Source organism: Myotis lucifugus, unplaced genomic scaffold, assembly GCF_000147115.1.
Source record: "Myotis lucifugus unplaced genomic scaffold, Myoluc2.0 scaffold_520, whole genome shotgun sequence".
Classification (NCBI taxonomy): domain Eukaryota; kingdom Metazoa; phylum Chordata; class Mammalia; order Chiroptera; family Vespertilionidae; genus Myotis; species Myotis lucifugus.
The window spans coordinates 464084-483085 of record NW_005871568.1 but is presented as its reverse complement, the minus strand read 5'-3'; the positions used below and the strand labels follow the sequence as shown (position 1 = coordinate 483085).

Sequence of the window (19002 nt, the reverse complement as noted above, 5' to 3'; positions counted from 1 at the left end):
CCTCCTCCGCCCTTCTCCCCAGGCGTGGGTTTCTCGCTCAGAAACGAGTGAGCGGGGAGCTCAGATAACGGAGGCGGTAACACCCCACGTCCTGGCCTCCGGGTCGCTCGCTTCCTCAGAATAAAGGAAAGAAAGCCTCCATTTCGTGGAGAAACTGCTGACGATTTAAAAACACGCGCCCATGGGGGCGGGGGGGAGGGGGGGGATAAGTTAGACATTGGAATCCTGCGGAGGGGCGGGAGGGAGTGGGTTCCCCTGTGTGGTGCTCCTACCCGTGCAGATTGGGCAGCGAGAAGGCCGATGTGTCTGGCGGAGGTTTGGCTTCAGCGAGCCCGGCGGCGGGTGCAGTTTAATTGCCTCGTTAGTTAAGGGGAGGAGGGACTGTGCCCGTGTGTACACATCCGTGTGTGCTTGGGGGGGCGGGGGGGGGGTAATAGCATTGAATCGTCCAGAGTGGACTTCCCACTGTCCCTGCTGTCTCTCTCCCTAAAAAATTTTTTTTTAAAAAAAGGTAAGATTTCCTCCTCCTCCTCCCTTTTTGCTAATCCTCACCAGAGGATATTTTTCCTGTTTATTTTTATAGAGCGTGGAAGGGAGCGGGAAGAGAGAGGAGAGAGAGAGAGAGAAACATTGATGAGAAAAACACATCAATTGGTTGCCTCATACATGCGCCCCCACCAGAGCCAGGAACAAACCTGCAACCGAGGAATTGAACCTGTGACCCTTCCATGCTCGGGCCAGTGCTCTAGCACTGAGACACACAGGCCAGGGCAAGATTTCCTTCTTTTTTATGGCCAAGTAGTGTTCCATTGTGTAAATGTACCACATGTTTTTATCCACTCACATACCGGTGGGCACTGGGGCTGCCTCCAAATCTTGGCTATTGTAAGTAGCCCTGCAATAAACAGGGGTGCACATATTCTTTCCAACCAGTGTTTCAGGTTTGCTTGGATAATATATTCCCAGAAGTGGAATCATTGGATTATAAGGCAGTTCCACGTCTAATTGTTTGAGATCTGGAGATTTGCTTTGTAACCCAGTAGAGAACTCACAGCATTTCACTGTTCCTCCATGTTAGGGGTGAGTATTGCCAGTGATTCTGCTAGAACTTCTTGCAGAAACAGAGAATATCAGGGTCACTCTTCAGTTAGCAGGCATCTTGTATTGTTCTCAAACATTACCCTGATGCTTTGCATGCAAACAAATGTTCTGGGACTTAACCAATGAGAATCTTAAGATTTCTCCAATTCCTCCACCCAACACAGTGACTTTCCTGTGATCCCTCTCCTACTCACCTCCTCAGTGAGAAATCTTCACAGCAGAAACATCCCTGCTTCTCAAAGTTGTATTTCCCCACAGACAAAGGATCAGTATTCAGAATATGTAATGAACTCCTACAAATAATAAGGATCATCTAATTCTCCTAAATTTGGGCAAATGCTTTGAGCCATCACAGATGGTGAATAAGCCTGTAAAAAGATTGAACGTGCCCAGGCCAGTGTGGCTCAGATAGTTGGGCGTTGTCTTATGGATGGAGAGGTCAGGGCCCATGCCTGGGTTGGGAGTTCATTCCAGGTGGGGGCACCTATGGTGTTGAACAGTGTATTCAGTGCATAGGGGAGGCAACCAATCTCTCACACCAATGTTTCTCTCTATCGCTCTCTCTTCCTCTCTAAGAATAGTATGTCCTCAGGTGAGAATTAAAAAAAAAAAAAGAGCCCCAGCCAGTTTGGCTGAGTGGAGAGAGGGTAGGCTTGCGGAATGAAGGATTCTGGGTTTGATTCTGGTCAAGGGCATGTACCTCAGTTTCAGCCCTGGTCAGGGTGGGTAGGAGGCAACCGATCGATGTCTCTCTGTCCCTCCTCCTCCCTTCCACACTCTCTAGAAATCAGTGGGAAAATATCCTCAAGTGAGGATTAACAAAAAATAATGAAAATAAAAAGTTCGTGCCCCAAATCATCAAGATAAAACAAACAATGGGATACCCTGCACACCATAGCATTGACAAAATGTCAGTATCTCTGTAAGAAGTGGTAGGCAGGAATGGAATGCCAGCCATTCTCTTACATTGTTAGTAGGAGAATAATTAAGTCACTCCTTTCACATACGTGCATGTCACCACATCCTGAGGGCGGATGAGAGTTTCTCCTGCTACTCAGAAGTGCCAGTGTTACTTCCAGGCTGGCAAATGTGGACCAAAAGCATCTAGGTATGTGGTTGTTTATTCTGGTGTTATGTGTCAGAGCAAAGGATGAACAATAAGTTCCCTACTGAAGTAGAATATATTTTTCAATGTTGTTTAAAGATTTGTGTTTCTCCCTACTGAAGGCAAAATAACCTGAACTCTCAAAAAATGAAACAACCAAAATGCCTAATGAAATAAACTTTTCAGATATATATTTGAGGACTACTGGTTGATGTACAATAATATTAGCCACATAAGTCTAAATGTATGCACAGACATTTAAACATTTTACAGGCCAACAAAAAGGGCAAGTAAAAAACCATAACCCACATCTTCAGAGTATCAAGGAAACAAAAAATTCCTAAAGCCATCAGTTCCTTTGAGTCTGAAGGACATTATCAGAACAACTGTTGAAATTTGAATGGGGTCGAGGACTGGATTGCAGTGATGTGTTGATGCGCACTCTATTTTGGTGGTTGTGTTGAGGTGATATTGGAGAGCGTCCTGGTTTGTAGGAGATACACACTAATGTATCGGCATCAGGACATCACAAAACATGGGACCTCAGTGTGACAGGTTCCTGTCCTATGGCTCAGGAAGAGAAGTTCTCTGCACAGGACCACAACTTCTGTATCAGTCTGCGCTTGAGAAGGTTTTATAGTTATTAAAAATGGGGATTTAAGAAAACCATGATTTTCGGAATTTGATGTAAGGAAATAGCTGACTCAACAAACACAACACAGGTCCTGTTCCCTTCTCACCCTTCTGTGCTCCAGCCTTGTCAGCTGCTCCCTCCACCTCATCAGCATGGCCAGCCCAGGCCTTCTAGAGAGAAAGCAGCTCAGGCCTGGAATGGGAGGTGTGCAGATTTTCTTATAGATCCTGAGCCCACTGTGGTGCAGGAGCTTCCAGATAGCCAAGTCAGAAAAGGGCTTTCGAACCTCCAAGTCTGTGTGTGTATAATCCTTTTCTGACCCATTTCACATCCTGAAATCTCCAATACCCCAAGGTCAAGCCACTGCCCTATTTGCTCTTCCTCACCATCATGACTAGGCTTTCTGTTCACAGACCACAAGGATGTGAATGGATGGATGGATAGAGAGAGAGAGAGATGATAGATGATAGATAGATAGATAGATAGCAATACTCATTATAAAGTATTGGCTCATGTGATTATGGTGACTCTCAAGTCCAAAACCTGAGTGTAGGCCGGCATACTAGATCCCAGGAGAGCCAGTGTGCACAGGAATTCTGAAGACAGTCTGCTGAACAATTCTTTTTTTTTGGGGGGGGGGGGCGGGGGGGAAGTGGATGGAGGGTGGAAGGAAATCAGTCTTACTCTCCTTTTCAGGCCTTCAACTGATTTGATAAGGCCTACCAACATGGGGAGGACAATCCCCTTAACTCCAAGTGCACCAACTTATTACATGTCCCAGGCTAAATTAGTCACCTCCTCTCCCCTCCCCTGTGTCCTAACACCCTAGTCCACAGTCAGAATATCACACCTGCTGAGAGGGGCTTGTATATTTTGTGTGCCATACTTCATGTAGTCATTGGAAATGCAATGTGTCCCTTTGTCAAATGTGTAAAACAGAGTACAGTAATCTGGACATGCTGGTACTCGATCAATTGGTGCTAACTTGAATTCCCTTGGGGAACAGGAGGTGAAAGAGTGTTCTCTTCAGGTGTGGGTCTCACTGTAAACGTAATCACCCTTGGCAAACCATCCTGACTCCATGCTTGCAACCCCACCTCTGCTCAGTTCACCACTAAGATCACTCCGGCCATCCCCAATAGGGAAACCCTAATGCATTCTTGCCTTGGCTCTTGTCATCCTTAAAAAAGTCTACCCAGTAAACATGTCTAACTGAATGATAACCAGACATCTGCTGTCCTTCTCAGTACAATATGAGCTCCATGAGGACACAGCACAACCCCTGTTCACCTTTACACCCTGAACCTGATAGTGACTGTCACATAATGAGTCAGTAAATATGGGGGTGACATGTGCTCCCTGGGGAAAGTAGGTGCTGAGGGAGGTGTCTTTTTATTTGACGGGGCTTTGGGTTTTTTTTCTTTGTTTTAGTACCACCGTTATAGTCCTCAGCCATCCAGTCAAATACAAAGATCATCATATTGATCATTTCCGTCTTCTTCTGCATCTGCCTGGGCATCCTGGTCCTTTGGAAATTAGGCATCGAGGAAGGTGAGAAGCAGGCTGGCCTCTGACCGTTGGGCAGGACATAGTCTGTTAAGGACTTTGGAGATGTGAGCCATGGTCTCCCCAAGCTCCTATCCCCTGACCCATCTCTACATAGAAACAATGCACTTTCTTAGTGCTGAGCCCCCACACTCCACAGTAGCCATTGGAAATCATGTATACGAAAGTGTAAGGGGATAATAGGGGAACATATGTAATACTTTCAACAATAAAGATTTAATAAAAATAAAATGTTTTTACTATGAAAATGTCAAATTTAAAAATCATACATAATTGTTAGCATTATATCATATTATCATGTTTATTTTTCATATTCATAGTTATTGTAACTAGTATTTTCAGTTTGATACCTTCAGGGGCCATTCTTTTCACAAGTGAAAGTCTCTCCTCATAACCAGCCTCCTTAAGCTCTCTGAGGCCTAAGGCAAAAAGAAATCCTTATGTTGCTTCAAGGGCATCCCACAGTGACTACTGTTGTTGGAGTAAATACCTCAGAGGTGAAAGAGCCTGCAGCCCATGGTGGTAGCCTTTAGGGCTAAGAGGCCACTTTTTTCAGCCTCAAAGTCACTCAGATACAGACCCTAACATTTTTTTAAATTTCTCCTTTTCATTCAATGACAAGAAATATTGGGCTAATTTTTTTTCCTTTTTTCAATTTTGACCTTCTAGTTCTTCCTCCTACTCTGTTCTGCATCTGAAATCTACAGGTTCCTAAATGTCAACTCTGAAAATAAAACATGAGGGTAGAGACTGCTATTTTTCTATACAGTTATTTATTTGCTAGAGGCCCAGTGCACAAATTCATGCACCAGTGGGGTCTCTTAGGCTGGCCCATGGGATCTGGCTGAAACCTGCTCTCTGACATCTCCCAAGGGATTCTGGATTGCAAGAGGGCACAGGCCAGGCCAATGGACCCCAACGATTGGCCGGACCCCAGCAGCAAGCTAACCTACCGGTCGGAGAGTCTGTCCCTGGTGGTCAGTGCATGTCATAGTGAGTGGTTGAGTGGCCTTAGCATATCATTAGCATATTACCCTTTGAAAGGTTGAATGGACAACCGGACGACCGGATATTTAGCATATTAGGCTTTTATTATACAGTGGGGCCTTGATTTACAAGTTTAATTCATTCCGTTACGGAGCTCGTCACTCAAATTTCTCATATGTCAAATCACTGTGACGTTCACTGTGCCAACTAGCGGTGGGGTATCTGAAGCTGGCTCGTACATAACCCAAATTTTAGTTTGCAACTCAAAGCAAAAAAAATCAGCCGAGAGACTGCTCGTATCTCGAAAAAACTCGTTAGTCGGGACACTCGTAAGTCAAGGCCCCACTGTATAGGATTTTTGCCCTCCTAAAAATACCTTTAACAGGGTACAATACAGAACATTCAAGTGTGCAATCTAAAACTTCCCAGACATGCTAAAAAGCAAGAAATTGTGATCCACAATCAAGAAAAAATATGAATCAGTAAGCACTGACTCAGAAATAAACAAGACTCAGAAGTTGCCCATAGGCAGCTAGCACTCTCCAGTATAGCCTCCTCTGGGTGGCATTTTCATATGCCTTATTATGTCATTAAAACACATATCCTCTTGATCTTGTATAATTTAACTAAAGGCCCAGTGCACGAATTCGTGCACTGGTGGGGTCCCTCGGCCTGGCCTGCAGATATCCCCAAAGGGGTTCTGGATTGTGAGAAGGCACAGGCCAGGCCAAGGAACCCCATCAGTGGACATGTGGGCCAGGGAGGGCTCCAGGGCGTGTCCGGCCATCTCACCCAATCCCAATTGGCTGGACCCCAGCAGCAAGCTAACCTACTGGTTGGAGCGTCTGCTGTTTGGTGATCAGTGCATGTCGTACCTACCAGTGGAATGGTAGAATGGTTGCTTAGGCTTTTATATATATAGATGGAAGGCTGTAGAGATAATTCACCCCATAATGGGCTTTGTTCATATTTCTAGTTTTGTTTGTGGAAACCTGAGCAAATGTGACTACTGATTTTTATATTTTTGAGCAGCACTGTGTCACCCAAATACATATCTCAGGAACCGAATATGGAAACGATCAGGGACGCTGGAGGTAAAGGACTGAGGATGGTGCCTGTTGGTTCCCCAGTTGAGCTAGTTCATGCATCGGGAGCAGTCCCAGAAGTCACAAGAAATTGTGGAGAGCCCCTTCTCCCCCAGAGATCATCCCCTTTGAATAGATGCCCTGAGCAGGTCTGGCTGGTTAGTAGTAAAAAAAAAAAAAAATGTTGGCTTTATTGACTGTGCCAGGCAGTGGCTAACTGGAGGCTTCAGTATAATATTGTGAAGACACTAAGATTCCAGAGTTCTCTGTTATCCTGTCTCATTTCTGGATTGATACAACCATCATTTTCCCTCAAACCTTGTTTTCTCCTTTTGGATCCTAGAATGCTGATGCTGCAAATGAACAGGCGAGACCCCTGCATGCTACCTGTGGAAGGAAGTGCAGTGAGAGTCAGCATGCATCTGGTTAGTGGAACCGCCAAGATGAATACATGCAAAGCCGGTGCTGACCGACGCACAGCTTTACATGTCATAATGCTAGAAATGTCTGCAGTAGGTTTACTCCCAGATGAGAGCAGGGGAGCATCTGTTGTGTTGAGGTGAGGAGTATTAGGGAGTGAAATTGAGAAGCCCTGGTAGGTTGATAGTCGTCATTCCCATTATTAATTTATAAAGACTGAAAAGTAGAAATATAACAACATAAGTTGTATTTTTTAAAAAAGAAAGTTCGACTGTGATATAAGAACCAGTGTTTAGAACAAGAGCAGAGTGGGCTTTTGGGCACTTCTGACCGTCTCATGTGGAGTCACTGTTCACCAGGGCAGGCATGTCAAGCACTGTGTCAAGGCCACGGGAATGGCGTGTAAGGCACCACACAAAACCACAAGCCTGGGCACCTGCATAAGGACTCCATCTGGACACCGATGTGAGTGGGGCCTCCGCTCCCGGTGGACAATAAGGACTGGGGGTCCGACCTCCCATGCTGGAGCCTGGCTGCAGCACAGGCAATGCTTAGAGCCCTGCGGGACTTCTCACCAGGGGGGTGCAGCCGCCTGCGGTGCAACCCCCGCCCACTTCTCTCTCCACCCGCGGACCCTCCAGTGGCTGGGAGTCTGCGCCTGATGATCGCTTCTAAGGAAGGCTCCCCCGCTCTGTGTGTGAGCTGCGTGGGATTCTATTGGCTCCCCGGGGAGGTCTTCCCCAATAAACCTGGCATCTGGGACTCAGAGGGGCCATGGGAAGCCGCCCAGTGTGTGCTCATGTGCTCCAGCCACGCCAGGCACCAGTGCAGCCTGCGGGGCGAGGGCTGCCCATCCCAGGAAACAGGAGGCCCTGCAGCCTCGGGCACTGGCAGTCAGAGAGTGAGGCGGACTCAGGACTTTCTGATGAGAAATCAGGTGTCAACCTTATAGAGATATCTTCGTAGAATTCAGCGGAGGTACCCAACTTTCAGGGTTGTGGTCACAGGCACTGGGCCAAGACAGAACCATCTCAGGGGAGGAGCAGGGGGTGGTGGTGTGAGGTGAGGAGGTGAGGAGGGAGGGGGCCACGGCCAATGAGGTGCTCAGGCTACACTAGACTCCACCACAGGATGCATCTGTGCCCCAGACGTTCCCCAGCAGTCAGAGCCAGCCCTCACCACCTGGGTCCTCACCGCCTGTGTCAGCGTTTGGTCCGTGTAACTTTCTGTCCTGGGCGCGTGCACTGCTGCTGAGGGTCGAGATGGAGGGCTATGGGTCTGAAGGTGTCAGCCTGGTCTTCTTGCTCCTGCTTCTGCTTTGGGAACCCGCTGCTCCAAGCTGTGAGTTGGGGAATTGAATCGGGACAAGGGAACCTGAGGAATGGAATGGGCGAGGAGGCCACGGTGGGGGTAGGGAACCTTCCCGCTGGGTGGGGCACAGACCCCTCCACCATTATCTCTGCGGGCGCCTTTCAGTCTCAGGGCATCTGCTTACCTGACTGCCTCTTTCCAGGTGAGAGGGAGGGAAATGAGCCTGTGACTTGTCACAAATAGTCCTGGGCGAAGGGACAGGGAGGAAGATGAAAGAGAGGACAGAGCCCCTCCTCCACCCCGAGCCGCAGCGCGACAGCACGCCCCACCCATGCGTCTCACTAAAGGCCTCTGCAAAGTGGGAGCCCGAGCCCCTGCCATCTGCATGGGACAGGACAAGGCCGCCCGGCCAGGCCATCAGGGGTTAGCTTGCTGTCCAGAATGGGGGAGGGGCGAGTGGTTACCTTTATTCCCACCCCTGCTTCCTCCCTCACAGGTGCTCCCTCTCTGGGCTACACATTCACAGTCACTCCTAATGGACAACCGTGGTGTGAAATTCAAGGCCAGGTCAATGGGAACACATTTCTTCATTATACCTGTGGTGGCAACAAGGTCAGACTCATCAGTGTTCTGGAGATGAATGCCACACAGGCCTGGAGTGAACAGAGAGACGCTCTGCAGTACGTGGTGGAAGAGCTCAAGAAGACCCTGCTGGACATTAAAGCAGAGATTCCTGCAACCAGCGGTAAGTTTACAAACCCAGGGTGGAGGCAGAACAGAGGTGTAGGGTTAGGGATCAGTTGTGTTTATGTAAATGTGGGAAGTCCATCCCACCCAAGAGACTCGGGAGTCAGTGTAGGACACAGAGGACAGAGCAGGACCAGGAGAGCAGAGGGGAGCAGAGGGCTGGACACCAGGTGGGGACAAAGGCTGTCAAGACCCAAGGCTGATCTCTTTCCCATGGGGCTGGGGACAGGTCCTCTCTCCCTGCAGGGCAGCATGATGTGTGAGCAGGAATCCAATGGACACACCACTGCATCCTGCGAGTTTGGATTGGATGGACAGATATCTCTCCGCTTTGACACAAAGACTGGACACTGGACAGTGCTGCACGGTGAAGGCATTCTGCTAAAGCAAACATTGGCGAGTGACAGAGCTATGATCGATCTCCTGGTTAGGACCTCAGCTGGAGACTGTAGGAAGTGGCTTCAGCAAATTTTGTGTCCCCTGAGCACACAAGGTAAATCTACAGAGGAAATGAAGTTGTAGGTCCCTTGAAATGACATTCACACTGTGTGTGTGTCTGTGTGTTGTGTGTGGTTGGAGAAAGTGACCCATCCACCACGGTGAGGGATTTTGGGAGAATAAGGGCCATAGGTATGTTCTGCGATCCCTCCTTGGGTTTCTCACTTCCTCACGTCTCTGCCTGCACATGACCTTGGACCACTCACTCACCGGGGATTCTTGCTGACTGCAAACCTGCGGGCACTGTTCTGTTTCCAGACCTTTTCCTTGTCCTGTTCCCTCTTCTCAGCATCATGTGTCTTCATCTCACCTGGTCTATTTCTGGAAATCCTTTAACACCACCTCACATCAGCCCTGGGAGGATTCTCTGCCACCTCCCTCAGGTGTCACCTCCCCTTCTGTCCCAGCAGGAGTGATTGTTGTAACCCTTGCTTCCCCCGTTCGCTGTGTGAGCCCCAAGGGGCCGGGGCCCATCTCCTCTCTTCGCTCCAACCCCAGGCTCTGTCACTGTGGCTGCCACACGTGGAGGGTAGAAACTGCACAATAGGATGACCTGGGACAGCAGGGGCTGAGGGGCATCTCCATGGAATTGGGTTCTGCTCGGTTGTCACTCTCCTGTTTCCATTACAGCTGCACCAACCACTGCCACAGCCACAGTCCCGTCCAAGGCCACAACCAACACGCCCATCACTTCGGTCCTCCCTGTGATCCTCATCTGCGCAATCATAGTTGGCATCTTAGGCTGGGCCCTTAGAGTAAAAGGTCCTGGGGGCATAATTACAGGTACCATGACAGGTACTGTTGATGGCACAAGCACTTCCTGAGCAGCACTTCAAAACGTATGAAGTGGAAAATTGGGTCTATGAATATTTTGCCTCAAAACAAGGAACGTTCTATTGGGACAGTATCCACCTATTACTTGAAAGATGGGGGAAATGGCCCTGACCAGTTTGGCTCAGTAGACAGAGCATCATCCTGCAGACTCAAGCTACCCAGGATTGATTCCGGTCAAGGGCATGTACCTTGGTTGCAGGCACATCCCCAGTAGGGAGTGTGCAGGAGGCAGCTGATTGGTGTTTCTGTCTCATGGATTTTCCTAACTCTCTATCCCTCTCCCTTCCTCTTTGTAAAAAATCAATAAAATATATTTTTTTAAAAGATGGGGGAAATGTATAGCTAGTGATGGACAATACTTTGAATAAAGCACTTTTGATGTTTCTTTTGAAATTATCGTGTTTTCTTTGATTACAAAATCCGAGTTATTAAATGGTACACCAATGAGAGCAGGGGAGCATCTGTTGAGTTGAGGTGAGGAGTATTAGGGAGTGAAATTGAGAAGCCCTGGTAGGTTGATAGTCATCATTCCCCTTATTGATTTATAAAGAATGAAATGTAGAAATATAACAGAATAAGTTGTATTTTTTTAAAAAAGAAAGTTTGGCTTTGATATAAACCCTGCTCGACTCAAGCCTGGCTGGCCAAGAACCACTGTTTAGAACAAGAGCAGAGTGGGCTTTTGGGGCACTTCTGATCGTCTCATGTGGAGTCACTGTTCGCCAAAGCAGTCATGTCAAGTACTGTGTCAAGACGGAGGGAGTGGCGTGTAAGGCACCACACAAAACCACAAGCCTGGGCACCTGCATAAGGACTCCATCTGGACACCGATATGAGTGGGGCCTCCGCTCCCGGTGGGCAATAAGGACTGGGGGTCCGACCTCCCCATGCTGGAGCCTGGCTGCAGCGAGGGCAATGCTCAGAGCCCTGCGAGACTTCCCCCAGGACGGGTGCAGCCGCCTGCGGTGCGACCTCCACCCGCTTCTCTCTCCACCTGCTGACCCTCCCATAGCTGGGAGTCTGCGCCTGATGATCGCTTCCAAGGAAGGCTCCCCTGCTCGGTGTGTGAGCTGCGTGTGATTCTATTGGCTCCCCGGGGAGGTCTCCCCTAATAAACCTGGCATCTTGGACTCAGGGGGGCCATGAGTGTGTGCTCATGTGCTCCAGCCAACCCAGGCACCAGTGCAGCCTGCGGAGCGAGGGCTGCCCATCCCAGGAAACAGGAGGCCCCTGCAGACTCGCGCACTGACAGTCAGAGAGTGAGGGCCAACTCAGGACTTTCTGATGAGATTATGAGGCATCTTCAGGTACCAAACTTTCGGGGTTGTGGTCACAGGCACTGGGCCAAGACAGGGCGAGCGGGGGCGGGCGGGGGCGGGAGTGGTGCCGGAAGGACAAAGACACCGACCCAGTCTGACTCAGAGGAACTCCCCACTCTGCCTCAATTCTCAAGGCAATCGGCCTCCAAACCCGAGGCACACGGCGCACCGCACGGGGGGCGGGGGCGGGGCCAGTGAGGTGCTCCGCAGCAGGAGACTCCACCGCAGGATGCATCTGTGCCCCAGACGTTCCCCAGCGGTCAGAGCCACCCCTCACCACCTCGGTCCTCACCGCCTGTGTCAGCGTTTGGTCCGTGTAACTTTCTGTCCTGGGCGCGTGCACTGCTCCTGAGGGTCGGGATGGAGGCATCTGGGTCTGAAGGTGTCAGCCCGGTCTTGATGCTCCAGCTTCTGCTTTGGGAACCCGCTGCTCCCCGCTGTGAGTTGGGGAATGGAATCCGGACAAGGGAACCTGAGGGATGGAATGGGCGGGAGCCACGGTGGGTGGGGAACCTTCCCGCTCGGTGGGGCGCAGACCCATCGACCCCTCCACGATCATCTCTGCGGGCGCCTTTCAGTCTTCGGGTGTCTGCATAACCGGCTGCCTCTGTCCAGGTGAGAGGGAGGGAAATGAGCCTGTAACTTCTCACAAATAGTCCTGGGCGAAGGGACCAGGAGGAAGATGGGAGAGAGGACGAAGCCCCCTCCTCCACCCCGAGCCGCGACAGCACGCCCCACCCACCCGCCTCACTAAAGGCTTCTGCAAAGTGGGAGCCCGAGCCCCTGCCATCTGGAAGCGAACAGGACAAGGGCCGCCCGGCCAACCATCAGGGGGGTCGCTTGCTGTCCGGAATGGGGGAGGGGCGCGTAGTTACCTTTATTCCCACCCCTGCGTTCCTCCCTCACAGGTGCTCCCTCTCTGGGCTACAAATTCACAGTCACTCCTAATGGACAACCGTGGTGTGAAATTCAAGGCCAGGTCAATGGGAACACATTTCTTCATTATACCTGTGGTGGCAACAAGGTCAGACTCATCCGTGTTCTGGAGATGAATGCCACACAGGCCTGGAGTGAACAGAGAGACGCTCTGCAGTACGTGGTGGAAGAGCTCAAGACGACCCTGCTGGACATTAGAGCAGAGATTCCTGCAACCAGCGGTAAGTTTACAAACCCAGGGTAGAGGCAGAACAGAGGTGTAGGGTGAGGGATCAGTTGTGTTTATGTAAATGTGGGAAGTCCATCCCACCCAAGAGACTGGGGAGTCAGTGTAGGACACAGAGGACAGAGCAGGACCAGGAGAGCAGAGGGGAGCAGAGGGCTGGACACCAGGTGGGGACAAAGGCTCTGTCAAGACCCAAGGCTGACCTCTTTCCCATGGTGCTGGGGACAGGTCCTCTCTCCCTGCAGGCAGCATGATGTGTGAGCAGGAATCCAATGTACTCACCGCTGCATCCTGCGAGTTTGGATTGGATGGACAGATATCTCTCCGCTTTGACACAAAGACTGGACACTGGACAGTGCTGCACGGTGAAGGCATTCTGTTAAAGCAAACACTGGCGAGTGACAGAGCTATGACCGATCTCCTTGTTAGGACCTCAGCTGGAGACTGTAGGAAGTGGCTTGAACAAGTTTTGTGTCCCCTGAGCACACAAGGTAAATCTACAGAGGAAATGAAGTTGTAGGTCCCTTGAAATGACATTCACACTGTGTGTGTGTCTGTGTGTTGTGTGTGGTTGGAGAAAGTGACCGATCCACCACGGTGAGGGATTTTTGGAGAATAAGGGCCATAGGTATGTTCTGCGATCCCTCTTTTAACACCACCTCACATCAGCCCTGGGAGGATTCTCTGCCACCTCCCTTAGGTGTCACCTCCTCTTCTTTCCCAGCAGGAGTGATTGTTGTAACCCTTGCTTCCCCCGTTCGCTGTGTGAGCCCCAAGGGGCCAGGGCCCATCTCCTCTCTTTGCTCCAACCCCAGGCTCTGTCACTGTGGCTGCCACACGTGGAGGGTAGAAACTGCACAATAGGATGACCTGGGACAGCAGGGGCTGAGGGGCATCTCCATGGAATTGGGTTCTGCACGGTTGTCACTCTCCTGTTTCCATTACAGCTGCACCAACCACTGCCACAGCCACAGTCCCGTCCAAGGCCACAACCAACACGCCCATCCCTTCGGTCCTCCCTGTGATCCTCACCTGTGCAATCATAGTTGGCATCTTGGTCTGGGCCCTTAGAGTAACAGGTACTGGGCATAATTACAGGTACCATGACAGGTACTGTTGATGGCACACGCACTTCCTGGGCAGCACTTCAAAACGTATGAAGAGTGGAAAATTGGGTCTCTGAATGGTTTGCCTCAAAACAAGAAAAGTTCTATTGGGACGGTATCCACAAATTACTGAAAGATGGGGGAAATGTGTAGCCTGTGATGGACAGTACTTTGAATAAAGCACTTTTGATGTTTCTTCTGAAATTATCCTGTTCTCTTTGATTACAAAATTCGCGTTATTAAATGGTACACCCAATGAGAGCAATGGAGCATCTGTTCTGTTGAGGTGAGGAGTATTAGGGAGTGAAATTGAGAAGCCCTGGTAAGTTGATAATTGTCATTCCCCTTATTAATTTATAAAGACTGAAATATAGAAAAATAACAGAATAAGTTGTATTTTTTTTTTAAAGAAAGTTTGGCTTTGATATAAACCCTGCCCTGACTCAAGCGTGGCTGGCCAAGAACCACGGTTTAGAACAAGAGCAGAGTGGGCTTTTGGGCACTTCTGACCGTCTCATGTGGAGTCACTGTTCGCCAGGGCAGTCATGTCAAGTACTGTGTCAAGGCCGAGGGAATGGCGTGTAAGGCACCACACAGAACCACAAGCCTGGGCACCTGCATAAGGACTCCATCTGGACACCGATGTGAGTGGGGCCTCCGCTCCCGGTGGGCAATAAGGACTGGGGGTCCGACCTCCCCATGCTGGAGCCTGGCTGCAGCGCGGGCAATGCTCAGAGCCCTGCGGGACTTCTCCCCATATGGGTGCAGCCGCCTGCAGTGCGACCCCCACCCGCTTCTCTCTCCACCTGCTGACCCTCCAGTGGCTGGGAGTCTGCACCTGATGATCGCTTCTAAGGAAGGCTCCCTCTCTGGGTGTGTGAGCTGCGTGGGATTCTATTGGCTCCCCGGGGAGGTCTCCCCTAATAAACCTGGCATCTGGGACTCAGAGGGGCCATGGGAAGCCGCCCAGTGTGTGCTCATGTGCTCCAGCCACCACAGGCACCATTGCAGCCAGCAGGGCGAGGGCTGCCCATCCCAGGAAACAGGAGGCCCTGCAGCCTCGGGCACTGGCAGTCAGAGAGTGAGGCGGACTCAGGAGGGGACATCTGGCCATCACAGGCAGGCTGCCCCTCGGCCCTCGGAGGCCACGAGTCCTACGCATTGAACTTGGATTTTCACAGGAAACAGCCATGGAGCAGCAGCCCCTGCAGGTCCCTGTGAGCGAGCCCGGGCCTCAGCCCTCTCCCAGGCGGACACATGCAACATCTGGCTGGCAGGGCCTTTGACCTGGGACACTGCCGCCTGTGTCAGGCTCTGGGGCTGCTGCCAGGGCTGATTCCCGCCCTGCCCTGCCCTGCCCTACACAGGCCTCTGTGGACAGGACAGACCAGAAGCTGCTCTGAGCCTTCCTGGGAGAGAGAGGCCAAGGAAGCCCAGAGGCCGGTGGCAGGGAGGGCTGTTGTACTCCGTCCTCCGGCACAGGGACCCTGGGGGGCCCTAGCACAGTGCTGATCTGCCAGAAGGGACTTCTCCTTTTTCAAATTATTTTACAAACAAGTAAATGGGACAAAAACTGCTTATTGTAAAGAAATACCACTGGCTCCCTGTGTGGTTCTTTGTGTCGCCCTGTTCCAGTCTCCCAGGGCTGGACCCCACTCCCTGGGGTCAGGGTGGGTCTCCCAGACTCTGCATCTCCAGCTAAGCCTCAGCAAGCAGGCCCTCTGCAGATGTGTGCTGCACTGCTTCCCACCTGAAGGTGACCTTAGTGACAAGCTCAATGTCTGCTGCCTTCCTGGAATCCTTGGCCAAGGATATGACTCTGCTGCCACCTGGTGGGGAAAGTTAGAATCGCATGTAATCATCTGTGGGCTGGACACCCACTAGAGAGGGTCCATCCATCACCCTCATGAACTGGACAGGACGGCAATCTGATCCTCAGAAGGGTTGATAAACCTGCCCGAGGTCACACAGCACTCATCAGAAGACCAGGACTACCCTGGCTCCCTCAGTGCCTCCTAACTGAGAGGTTAAGGGTGACACCTAATACTCACCAGAGAGGGTGAGTCCTGCCTTGGGGTCAGGCAGATGGGGTGAGTCCTGGCCAGGCCATCATCAGTGGGGACACCAGACAACTGACTCAGCTCTGAAACCTGGATCTCCCCGCTAACAGTCAATCCCCTTGCAAGCTTCGGAGGGGGTTAAATGGGGGTCACCAGGCTCCAATGTGGTTGGCACAGGACCTGGCACACAGTAGGTGCTCAGTGAATGCTTTTCCGGCTACTGCTGCTTAAAGTGGAAACCAGGGCCCACGAGGGGGTGTGGTTCATTCTTCCTCCACAACCACGAGACTACATTCAAGTCTCAACTTGGGTGGGAGGAGAGGGTGGGCCTGGGATCAGAGAGGCAGCTTCAGAGAGACCTCTCCCTGGTCATTCCTGTGCCCAGGGAGGCGGCCACTGCTATTCCAGAATCTCCCAAGGTTGCCTGGCCACAGGCATCACCTGGGGAATTATTAAGAGCACAGACTCCTGGCCTCCAGCCCTGCACACTTCCATCTGGTGGGTCTGGGTGGGGCCTGGAAATCTATGTTTATAAAGCACTCAGGGAGGGTCGCAAAGACCAGCAGTTTTTGGGGGACACTGGCCATCCTCATCTTTATGGCTTTTGTAATGGGCACAGCCAGGTACCCAAGAGGGGGTGGGGCCTGGCTCTGATGACCCAGGACTGTCTGGGGTGCCCCTGAGGGGAGAGTGACTAGAGATGGATGAAGTGAGGGTGAGGGAGGGCCAGCCAGCGGAGACCCAGCAGCAGCAGGTGTGCAGGCTCTGAACTCGCCCAGGTGATGCGCTCCAGGTCTCACCAGGGAGACTAGGTGACCTGGAAGGAGGAGGGGGAGGGTGCAGAGTGTCCTCTGGGTTCTTCCTGCAACAGCCCCGAGGACTGATGCTGGGCAGGAACCTCTGATGGTGTCAGACTCCCCCCTGGAGCTGGAAGGACCAATGTGTGGGTCTGAGGAAGTCGGGGAGCCTTCCAGGATGGGGGGGGCTCTCACAACTCCCCTGCCTGGGCTTGGGCCCCAGCACTCCCTGCAAATCCCCAAGGAGCATGATCCAGGATTCTGAGAGCCTAGCGCCACTGTCACCAGCAGGCCCGCCCAGCGAAAGCAGTGTCTTCAGGCCGCAGTAGTCAGCTCAGCCCCCGAACAAATACACAGGCGGGGGCCTCAAACAGCAGACGTGTATGGCCTCACAGTCTGGGAGCTAGAAGTCCGAGGTCAAGGTGTCTGCAGAGATGGTTTCCCCTGAGGCGTCTCGCCTTCACTTGCACTTGGCTGTTGCCTCCCTGTGTCCTCACCTGGTCGGACCTCTGTGTGTGTCCTAATCTCTTCTTATAGGGACACCCATCCTCTTGGACTAGGGTCCACCTAGTGACCTTCATTTAACCTGAACCATCTCCAAATACAGCCACACCCTGAGGTGCTTAGGGCCTCATCTGGGGGGACACAGCTCAGCCCACGACAAGGCCTAAGCAAGAACTGCAGTGACCATAATGCCACGGGCCTCTAAGGACAGCTCAGTTATGGCTGCAGCCGGACCCAACAGGACTCCAACCCCCTACTTTTGTTCCGATGACACACCAGGCTGCACAAAAGTGAAGGCGTCTCTAAGGACAGCCGGTCTGAGACATACTCGGACTTGGGTGGAGCGAGGAGCTCAGAGACTTGGGCCCAGCCCCAATGCAGATGACACTTTTGCCTCCCACAGGGGGCACCCCATGTCCTTTTTTTTTTTTTTGAAGAGGCAGATCTTTTATTAAGTAGCTCCTAAGTACCAGGTACCGACCCCAGCACTTTCCAGTATGTGTGGCCTCAGCTAGTCTTCACCACAACTCTGTGAAGGTCTTATTATGCTCCTGTCTTAAAGATAATGAAACTGAAGTTCAGAGATTCAGTCGCCTGCACTTGGGCACAAAGCTACTGCTGAGCCAAACAACTCAGATCTGTCTGAATCTGCAGCCGGTGTCTTTTCTATCAGATGCCATAGTTGCAGCTGGCCCGTGCTGAGTCCTATATGGGAGACTTTTCTGGACAAAGAAGTTCGTCCCTTTCGGGTCACTCTAAATGGGTCCTACTTGCCTGCAGGTAACCATGCTCGCCCAGGTCTGTGGATTCGTCCTCAGGATCCATCAGCCCCCATTCGACTGTCTGCTCTTTTCAGCTCTCAGGGTTCTTGGTTCTCCAGCTCCTTCTTCCGGTTGTGTGGATTCTGTGTCTTCGCTACTGTTCTCTGTGTCTGTGTCCCAACAACCTAGGGACTTCCTCTCTGGTGCTGACAGTCCTTGGTGTCTGCTCCCAGGTCTCTGTGGCTACGATGGGCAGGTGGTCCTGAAGGCAGCTGCCTGGCCTCCCTTGTCAGTGGGAGCACAGACCGCCCTTTATCTGTGCCTTAGCTTTAGTGCAATAATTCCCTTTTAAAGTAGAAATATCCTGACGGCACAATACTACATGTTTCTGTTTTCTCAAGTAGTTAACTAAACATTACTTAATATGGCAAAGCTGTCAGGCCACTGAAAAGGTCAAGACGGAAAATCTCTTGACAGTTCTATTTTGTTTGTTTGTTTACCTGTTCCTGGCGTTTGCAGTTAAGGCTGGTCTTCACCCCTCCCCATCCCCAATCAGTGTAGCCTTTTTTTTTTTTTTTTTTTTAGAACATCTTAAATGTTTAATCCTTTCTTTACAGGTTACCTAAGATCACTTTTGATTAAGAAAACTGTAGCCCTGACTGGTTTGGCTCAGTGGATAGAGCGTCAGCCTGTGGACTGAGGGGTCCCAGGTTCGATTCCGGTCAAGGGCATGTACCTTGGTTGCGGGCACATCCCCAGTAGGAGATGTGCGGGAGGCAGCTGATCGATGTTTCTAACTCTCTGTCCCTTTCCCTTCCTCTCTGTGAAAAATCAATAAAATGTATTTTTAAAAAATGCATCATTTAAGAAAACTGTATTAAGTTAGTCACTGCCACAAGCAAACACCAGGTGGTGGCGTTGTCCATTTCCCACGGAGCCCTGCTTTGCGGGGCGTCTGCAGGGCCCGGGGTCTCTCTCACTCACTGGACTCCATCGCGGCAGGTT

General features: G+C 51.2%; 1 protein-coding gene across 1 annotated transcript; it reads left to right on the top strand.

Moving 5' to 3' along the window:
- The first annotated feature begins 2060 nt into the window (after positions 1-2060).
- On the top strand, positions 2061-10365 carry LOC102434255 (UL16-binding protein 6-like). Its single transcript, XM_023745139.1, has 7 exons — positions 2061-2209; positions 4272-4391; positions 6822-6903; positions 7258-7363; positions 8706-8954; positions 9186-9449; positions 10085-10365. The coding sequence occupies exons 1-7, from the start codon at positions 2136-2138 to the stop codon at positions 10276-10278; spliced, it is 1089 nt and encodes a 362-aa protein (XP_023600907.1). The 5' UTR covers positions 2061-2135; the 3' UTR covers positions 10279-10365.
- The last annotated feature ends 8637 nt before the right edge of the window (positions 10366-19002 follow it).

Coding starts and splice junctions, on each gene's coding strand:
- LOC102434255 (XM_023745139.1), top strand. CDS start 2,136: ATGAGAGTTTCTCCTGCTACTCAGAAGTGCCAGTGTTACTTCCAGGCT. Junction 2,210..4,271: donor TGTGGACCAAAAGCATCTAG/GTATGTGGTTGT, acceptor TCTTTGTTTTAG/TACCACCGTTATAGTCCTCA. Junction 4,392..6,821: donor GAAATTAGGCATCGAGGAAG/GTGAGAAGCAGG, acceptor TTTGGATCCTAG/AATGCTGATGCTGCAAATGA.